The sequence below is a fragment of the Canis lupus genome, chromosome 18, assembly GCF_003254725.2.
Source record: "Canis lupus dingo isolate Sandy chromosome 18, ASM325472v2, whole genome shotgun sequence".
In the NCBI taxonomy this organism is placed as follows: domain Eukaryota; kingdom Metazoa; phylum Chordata; class Mammalia; order Carnivora; family Canidae; genus Canis; species Canis lupus.
Window position 1 is genome coordinate 40054719 of NC_064260.1, and position 9434 is coordinate 40064152.

The 9434-nt window shown below is 37.0% G+C and overlaps 2 protein-coding genes across 2 annotated transcripts; one reads left to right on the plus strand and one right to left on the minus strand.

Annotated features, from left to right (window-relative positions):
- The first annotated feature begins 323 nt into the window (after positions 1-323).
- Positions 324-3871, plus strand: LOC112663649 (olfactory receptor 5W2-like). The gene is made up of 2 exons (XM_035701322.2): positions 324-1273; positions 3789-3871. Exons 1-2 carry the CDS (start codon positions 358-360, stop codon positions 3869-3871), a joined length of 999 nt encoding a protein of 332 aa, XP_035557215.1. The 5' UTR covers positions 324-357.
- Positions 3872-6232: 2361 nt separating this feature from the next.
- LOC112663128 (olfactory receptor 5I1-like) lies at positions 6233-7165 on the minus strand. The gene has a single exon (XM_025451708.1). It carries the CDS (start codon positions 7163-7165, stop codon positions 6233-6235), a length of 933 nt encoding a protein of 310 aa, XP_025307493.1.
- Positions 7166-9434: the final 2269 nt, after the last annotated feature.

Genomic DNA, 9434 nt, shown 5'->3' on the forward strand with positions numbered 1-9434 from the left:
TAGTGCTGTTCAAATGTAGGCAATGTTAATATCACTATCACTATACCAATGTATTGATTTGGATATATTTCCAGGAAAGTCTGCTTCACCTTAGCAGTCTTGACATTGCCTCTTTTCCTAAATACAAAAGAAAGAAAGAAGAAAGAAAGAAAGAAAGAAAGAAAGAAAGAAAGAAAGAAAGAAAGAAAGAAAGAAAGAAAAAGAAAGAAAGAAAGAAAGAGAAAGAAAGAAAGAAAGAAAGAAAGAAAGAAAGAAAGAAAGAAAGAAAGAAAGAAGACCAGCAGTTTAGCTACTAAAATGATGTTAATCCTGGTACCATTTCTTTCTTTCACAAGCAGGGGTTCCCAGATCTGAGTGATGGCTGTTGAGAACTGCACTGTGATTACTGATTTCATACTCCTAGGACTTTCTGGCAGAAAAGATGTGCAGCAGGGGCTCTTTGTGCTCTTTCTGCTAGTTTACAGCACAACCATGATTGCCAATCTAGGGATGATCCTGCTGATCAAGCTGGACTCCAGGCTCCACACGCCCATGTATTATTTCCTGAGCAACCTGTCTCTCTGTGACGTCTGCTACTCCTCCACTGTCTCTCCCAAGATGCTGGCTGACTTCTTGTCTGAGCAAAAGAGAATTCCATATGATTTATGTGCAATTCAGATGTATTTTTTTGGGGTCTTTGCAGATGTGGAGTGTCTCATGTTGGCTGTCATGGCTTATGACCGGTATGTAGCCATTTGTAATCCACTTCTTTATACAATCGCCATGTCCAGGCAAATCTGCATCCAGCTTGTGTCCCTTGCCTACATCGTCGGTTTTGTGGATTCAGCAATCCACACCTGCTGCACATTTCGATTGTCGTTCTGCGATTCCAATATCATCAATCACTTTTTCTGTGACATCCCACCCTTGCTAGCCCTTTCCTCTTCAGATACATCCATCAATGAGATAGTGATGTTCACTTTCATTGGTTGTGTAGTGGGCTGCAGCATCATCACTGTTCTCCTCTCCTACAGCTATATCCTAACTACCATCCTTAGAATGAACTCAGCTGAAGGGAGACGCAAAGCCTTCTCTACATGTGCCTCCCACTTGACCGCAGTGGCTATATTTCACGGCACACTTCTGTTCATGTATTTCCGACCGAGCTCCAGTTACTCAATGGACACAGACAAAATGTCTTCTGTCTTCTACACTGTGGTCATCCCTATGTTAAACCCACTCATCTACAGCTTAAGGAATAAGGATGTGAAAGGTGCCCTGAAAAAAGCAATCAGCACTAAATTATGTTCTGGGTGAAGTTGTGTTTTTCACCCAAAAGTATTTATTTAAAGATTCTGAGAGCTGAAATATGGTCCTTTGACATCAATTCCTGTAGTCTCATCAATACAAGCTTCTAGATGTTTCCTACTATTTATCATTGTACCTAACCTGAATGTGGGGAGAGTCATTATTGATCTTATTTTTCTGTTTAAACTAAGAAAGAGTAGGACTAGGTTTGGTTGCTGATTTGCAAAAAAAGATCTTTTTATACCTGCCTTCTCTGTTCATAGAGATGGCTCAGTGAGATCACATGGGAATAGCAACTACTCTCCTCACATCAGTTAAACTTTTGCACTTAAACTTATGATATTTTTGAAGCCATGAATTCAATAAACTTGCCCAGCCAGAAGGTAGTATTAATGAGTTAAGCTGAGTTTGTTTGTATCCTTTCTAGGGACGGGTATCACCCTATAAACGTTCCATCATAGCACTTAGATGTATATCAGTAGTAAGTAAATACATAAGAATAAATAAAAAAATACTGTGCCCTAATTCAAAGTTCCATAAATGCAATGCCCTTTCCAGGATTGTTTACCAATATTTCTACTTTATTATTTACAAAGCTGAGCTCCTGATGTCATTTAAAACATTTATTAAATAAATGCATCTGTGTCTCCTGCAAAACTGATGCAAAGGAGCCTTTGCAAATTCACACACACCCACACTCACACACAAACATGCCAATACATACTCATACACTCACACAAACACACCCACACACAAACCTGACTTTTAAATATTATTCTAGTACGTTTGTCTTAGATTAAATCTTCCTGCACATCTTTTATTTTGGCCTACGCTGAAATAACTATCAGGGACAGATAACACTTGCAGTAAAAATCTTTTTGGACCATGTATTCCTCATCATTCTGGCCCAGTAGACATCTGAAGGAACAATTGCTCTTAATTTATGCTGCACCTCATTTGCACATTAGCCTGTGAATTTCCCTTCTTGCTCTTACTCTGGGGAGCAGATATGACGCTGTTGACAACTATACAGAAACTGTACAAAAGAAAATTGAGGGTCTTTACCTTGTCCAAATGCCACTGGAAAGATGACTCAGTCTCCCTTGATGTGTTCACAGCATTATACTAACAAAATAATAAAAAAAAAACTAAAATTCCTAATTAATACAATTTAAGTGGAAAGGAAAATGTATTAATATTATGTTTAATGAAATAAAGACAAAGTAATATTTACATAGAATTCTATTTGTAATAATAGGATCCCTGTGCATCTATGAAATAAACACAATTTTAATTACTGAGTAGCTGATGTTAAGTAATCTTGTATCATTTCTATAAACTCAATTGCATATGTTATATGCACTGTCATCAAATAAGAATTAATTCACTTCTGAAAAACATAACAAGAGGTTCTCAAGAGTATTCATTTTATTTTAGGTCATTGTCAAGAAGAGAATATAGGAGCATTTTTTTTTTCTGGTTCCATGAGGAGAAAATAATGGCAGTACAAAGTTTTCCATTTAAATCTTCTTAAATATTTTTATAAGTTCCTTTAGTATTTAAAATGGGCTAAGTGTACTTCAAAATGCCATAGAATTAAATAACACATTTAAAAGTTGCAATTTTCAGCAAGTTACTAGTATTTCATTATCTATTGAGTAATTTAATTTACAACCTTAAATAATTTGTTGTTCATAGAATGTATCATATAACAGGACCTCTCCATCACTGTTGAAATCCCTTCCCATCACAATGTACTTTATTGAAATTGTATTAAATATATTCCTATCTGTAAAGATTAAACCTATCCATATTATACAAAATTGGATTCACTGGTCAGCTTTCATATATATATATGTAAGAATAAAAGATATTCCCTTTTCTTCTTTATATTTTCTTTTAAAAACCCTAATATTATATATATATATATATATAATATGAGTTTGATTTGCCAACATATAGCATAACACCTAGAGCTCATCCTGTCAAGTGCCCCCCTCAGTGTCGGTCACCCAGTCACCCCATCCTCCTGCCCACCTCCCCCTTCCACTACCCCTTGTTCGTTTCCCAGAGTTAGGAGTCTCTCATGTTTTGTTACCCTGTCTAATTTTTCACAGGAATTTTCTCTCCTTTCTCCTATAATCCCTTTCACTATTTTTTATATTCCCCATATGAATGAATAGCCTTTATACATGGTCAGGAAAACAGGATTTTTTTTTTGTTTTTGTTTATGCTTTATTTTCATTTTATTTTATTTTTTTAAGATTTTATTTATTTATTCATGAGAGACAGAGACAGAGAGAGAGGCAAAGACATAGGCAGAGGGAGAAGCAGGCTCCATGCAGGAAGCCCAATGTGGAATTCGATCCCAAGATTCTGGGGTCACACCCTGAGCCAAAGGCAAATGCTCAACTGCTGGGCCACCCAGGCATCCCCTTTATTTTCATTTTAAAGAATAGTAAAGATGAGAGAAATTTTAAGATAAGAACTGGAATTCAGAGAGAGACAGACCTGGTTCACATCTATATACTATCATTTACTTGTTAGCTGTGGGACTGTAGATTACTTGTTCTGTGAACACTAAGTGTCCTCATAGACATAGTTATTTTTATAACCAGGTATATATCTATTTATCTGAGGATGATAATGGAGTTTCTAAGATCACTCAGAGCCAACTAAGTCTCTCTCAAGAACTAAACCCTCAGGCTGCAAGAAAACATGGTATAATCCTTGGTGTCCTGTCATGAAATCGTATCTCCAAGATCCATTTTTATCTACTTGAGAGTCTGCTCACCCAGTTATTCAGATTCCAGTTGTACATCATGGCGCTCCCTGCCCAGATACCTTGGGACTTGTTTTTCCTGATACTACCTTCATTCCTCATTAGAGCTGAGCAAAGATTTCTTCACTACTACCCATGCTGGACACATCATTTCCATGTCCAGGCTAGATGCCTGAATCTGTACTTCTGAAATAAGTCTCAGACTTATTTGTCTCAGACGTATTGCCAAAAAACGATTTGTCTCAGACTTATTGCCAAAAAATGAGTTTAAATAACTAATCCCAGAATACCTATTTTATGTTATTTGTGCAGCTCTATCCCAAGAGCCACAGCTGAAATAGGATGTTGTTGGAGAAGGTCATGGAGAGGAGGTGATTACTGGTTGATCTGTTAGCTGGACTCAAGGAATCAAATGATCCTCACCCCTCCTCTGTCCTTGGAATGTACATTCTGCCTACAATTCCCACAGTTTGAATTGTTCCAAGGACATATCCTTGAGAGATCAATGTGTTGTTGACACCACCTGGACACTTTATATGACCAAGCTCAATTAAGGCCTCTGTATAAATTTTTAAGATTCTGGAGGGCAGGAGTGGAGATCTACTCATCTTTTGGCTACCCAAAATAAGCCCTCATACATAAGTTCATTGCACCTGCCACCTACCAATCTGGAGTTGTCTGTTTCTTTCTTCTGTCTCTCCCTACTTTCCATAGGGTTAGGGAGAGAGAGGAGAGGTTAATGAACCAGCATACACTTAACAACAAAGGAATCAATACCCATATGTTGTGATGAACCCATACACTGTGGTGAACATTTTCTACTAAGTGTTTAGGATGAAACACTTGCTTTTCATTGGCACTAGCTGACATTCCACTCTTCCCTATTGATAGCCCACACTGACCAGAGCTTTACCTCACCACTGAGCTATATGAACAAAAACCTACTTTTAAAGCCTGGAGCTGAGAATGGAACTGTGATGTTGGTTTATACCCCAACATGCATTTTCACTGTCATACGACTTTCTTGTCTAATTTGCCTTCTCTCCCATTATTCAACCTCTCCTTTGGTTCAGCACTTTCTTTAGGCTTTCAGCTATGATGTCTATTGGTCATGTCCCAACAGCCTACATAACTTTGATCCCACCATTTCTTGGCTTCTGATCCCATATTTGGTTGTCAGAGGATAGCCTCCTTCAGGAAGTTCAGCTGTTTGCTTAACAATCAAGAGATTTCAGACTGAAATAGTTTATGAGCCAGACTTTAATTTTGTTGATATTTGCAAATTGTTTTTTAATAAGTCACTATACTTGACAATATCATGCAATTGTCACATGTGTATACAGTACTCCTCCAGAGAAGGAAACAAACAAACAAACAAAAAACTGCAAGAGAAATAGTTTCTGCCTGTTATAAGTGTATAATCCAAATTAAAAACAACAAATAGCAAATATATTTATTTCATTAAAACTTACTCAATAACTGCACTGGAGAAAATGTGATAAAGAGGTAAGGCATCAAATAAGGGACAATAGTTAATGATGAGTCTAGTAGAGGGATAAACACAAACTACAAGATTAGACAGAAAATTCTAAGAGTTTTAAAAGAAGTACCCTTAAGGTTCTAGTGAGGTTTAGGATGTTACTTACCATCTCTAATTGAAAGGGTATTAGAAAAAAATCATATAGAAGTTAAAATTTGAGGAAAATTTTTTTAGAGAGAATATAATTAGCTTAGCTGCAATGCACACATATTTACATGGAAATAAAAATTAATTGAAAAAGTCTTAGTTAATTGCATTTATTTTCTTCCGCAAAAGAAAGTTGTGATATTTTAATGGCTTATTCAATACTGAGAATAATTATGATAAAGTTTAGGATGGGAGAGAAAAGGAATAAGACTATGGACTATAGGACATTATGCAAAAGGTAAATCTACTCTGGAATATGTATTAAAAATGTCAAATTTAAAATAATAGAGAGAGAGATGTAATACAACGATATGATGGGATCTGGCTCTGATGTTAGGCCTGGGCAGTATTCTGTAGTTGAGACCTCATTACCTACAAATTTGGGAAACATTCATATTAAACTGACTTTCCCAACAGAACCAAAGTTCAAAGAACAGACATTATTGAAAAATTGTCAGGCTCAGTTTCATTCTTCCTTAAGAAAGCAATTTTCTGCCTATTACTTTCCTAAAGGCATTTTTGAAGTCTTTGTTCCTTAGACTGTAAATTAAGGGGTTCAACATAGGTATGATCAATGTATAGAACACAGAGGTCACTTTGTCAATATCCAGCGAATGACCAGTGCTGGGGCGCAAATAAATAAAAATGAGGGTACCATGGTAGATTGTGACTACGGTCAGATGGGAGGCACAAGTGGAAAACCCTTTCTTTCTTCCTTCAGCAGACCCTGTTTTAAGAATAGCTGCTATGATGCAGACATAAGACAGAAGGACTGCTAGAAGACAGATAGCTTCCACCAAACCAGCAAAGACTACCAGAATGATGTCATGCATGTAAGTATCAGTGCAGGACAGAGAGAAGAGTGGGGAGATATCACAGAAGAAATGATTAATTTCTTTGGAGCAGAAAGACAGATGGAAGGTATTAGTAGTGTGAATAATTGAACTCATGGTACCTCCCAAAAATGCTCCAATGGCAAACTGGGAGCAAACCCTCTTGGACATAATAACCATATAAAGCAGAGGGTTGCAGATTGCTATGTACCGGTCATAAGCCATAGCAGCCAAGAGGAAAGATTCTGTGTCAACCAAAGAGCAGAAAAAATATAACTGTGCAGCACAGCCCTTGTAAGAAATGGTCTTTTCTTTGGAAATCAAGTCCACAAGTAATTTGGGGGCAATAACAGAAGAGTAACATACATCTACAAAGGACAATATACAGAGGAAAAAGTACATCGGGGTGTGCAAATGGGAACTAGTTGTGATTAATAAGATCATCCCAAGGTTCCCCATGAGGGTAACAGAGTAGATAAAAAGAAACATAACAAAAAGCACCCTCCAAAGTTCTGGATGGTCACTAAATCCCAAGAGAAAGAACTCAGACTTCACAGTGTGGTTCTCCAACTCCATTCTCCGCAGTGTCCCTGGACTTCTGAAGTGGTGGCACGATAGTGATGGCAATATTAACAACAACCTCAGCATTCACTAAAAAATAAGAAATAAAACAGTCAAAATAAATAGAAGAGGAATTCTAACTCCACGTGGGCATCCTCATAACATCTAGGCACATCTATAGCTCATGTAGTATCATGCATTATAAATTTTCATGACTCAAGCCAATGGCAGATGCTCAACCAACTGAGTCACACAGGCCCTTCAGATTTTTGCATTTTTAGTAAATTGAGAATGCATCACTTCTATTACTTAAAGAAATTGTTTTCCAAATTTAGGAGCACCGTCATCAAATCAGTTGTTGAACTCCACTTTCTTCAACTCCCTCATCTTCCACCAATATCAAGGAATTGTGGTCAATCACATGGTTATATAGCAAACTGGAAAAATATCCCCTGTCCCCATTTGTGCTGTTTTTATTTTCACAACAGACAGCATTGCTGTTACAGGTAAAACCCTGTATAAATAGAGGAGCAGAAGTTCTAACCTTACAATGTGGTTTCACCTCTGAGGAACTAAGGAACACCTTAGAGTTATTTGAAATCCACTGATAAAATAGAAAGAAGAAAGGTTATGCATTATTTATAAAAGTCACTGAATCCCAGCTCTTGTCACTCAGAAGTTGTGAGACCTCAGTCAGGTCAATGAACCATCGAATTTCCGTCCATCATCTAAAATATGAGAGTGATATAGTACCTTTCCCCTCAAACTGTAAGTGTTAAAAGAATGTCTTTCTGCAGATTAAGTCTCCTCACCATCTTGTTCCTTCATAGTTCTAAAGCTGGCAGCATAGCAATTCTGAGTCAATCCAGGCATCTGTTTTATTTTTTTGGAATTCAAGCTATGGAATACAACTAGAGACATCCTCATGCCTACAAAAATGTTAAATTCACTCCAGGCAATGTGATAATGCTATCCAGGAATGTTCCCATGCCCTCCACAGTGAAAAATTGTAAAATATATGGAAATTCCTCATGCACCTACCTCTATACCTTTCTGCCTTTCATTGCCCTTGCTCTGGTTTAGAAATCTATTAGACAACCAACAGCAACACACATGATACTTGTCTACAGACATACACATTTTATTCAGTGTACAATCAATTGCCCTCCCTCCTGTGGAAAAAGTCAATTTTGTATCTATTTGTATATTTGTTTGTGAATTCTTTATCTATAATCCTTTGCATTATCTTTTATATCAGTTGGAACAGTTAAATGAATGAATCAATGAATGAATGAAGTAAAATCATTGACACAGTTCCAATTTATATTTGTATAAAAGTCACAATTCTTAGACATATATATGTGTATGGATGATTGAATAAAATTGTTCTTTAGGGATCCCTGGGTGGCGCAGCGGTTTGGCCCCTGCCTTTGGCCCGGGGAGCGATCCTGGAGACCCGGGATCGAATCCCACGTCGGGCTCCCGGTGCATGGAGCCTGCTTCTCCCTCTGCCTGTGTCTCTGCCTCTCTGTCTCTCTCTGTGTGACTATCATGAATAAATAAATAAAATCTTTAAAAAAAAATGTTCTTTACTATTTCATATCTCACACAACCTTTTTCCTCCTTTAATCACTATTGTAAACCTGCATCACTCTCTTTAGGTTTCACTCTATGACCTTCTCACTGTCAGAAAATGATTTCTACCTTGTAGAGAAAAATACCCGATAGCGAAGAAGTATGTGCTCATCTTTCTCATCAAGTCATCATATAAGCCTTTGGGTTCATCAGTGACTTCCTCCGGCCCTTCCTTTCTTTTCTCGGAATATCGTGCTCTGCCACTCTGAAGTTAATCCCTTTAACTGTGCATCCAATTCTGACTATCTGCATCAATTAAGATACTTATCCTATTATTACAAATTTTTCCTTTATAAACTTGCAGCATATCACATTGAAGTCAATTTCACCTTTAAATATAATATTCTGTATCTACTTCCATTTATTTTCTTTCCTTTTTTCAATATTTTCTTACAGACATCTACACTGGTTTCCAGTTTCTCACTTCAGCCTACCGATAGGATTTTTATCCCAACAATTTAAAGTCCTTTTTGTTTCAATCCCAAACTACATCCTAGCTGTCAAATCCAGAGATTTTCAGTAGGTAATAAACTCTATTTCTCTATTCCATTAATAGTTTTCATCTCTCCTTTCTTCTTAACATCGCCTCATCTTTCAGTTTCTAGATTTCTCTCTTGATTTCAGTCCTTCTCAACCTCCTTCATACATG

Coding starts and splice junctions, on each gene's coding strand:
- LOC112663649 (XM_035701322.2), top strand. CDS start 358: ATGGCTGTTGAGAACTGCACTGTGATTACTGATTTCATACTCCTAGGA. Junction 1,274..3,788: donor TGCCCTGAAAAAAGCAATCA/GCACTAAATTAT, acceptor TGGAATTCAGAG/AGAGACAGACCTGGTTCACA.
- LOC112663128 (XM_025451708.1), bottom strand. CDS start 7,165: ATGGAGTTGGAGAACCACACTGTGAAGTCTGAGTTCTTTCTCTTGGGA.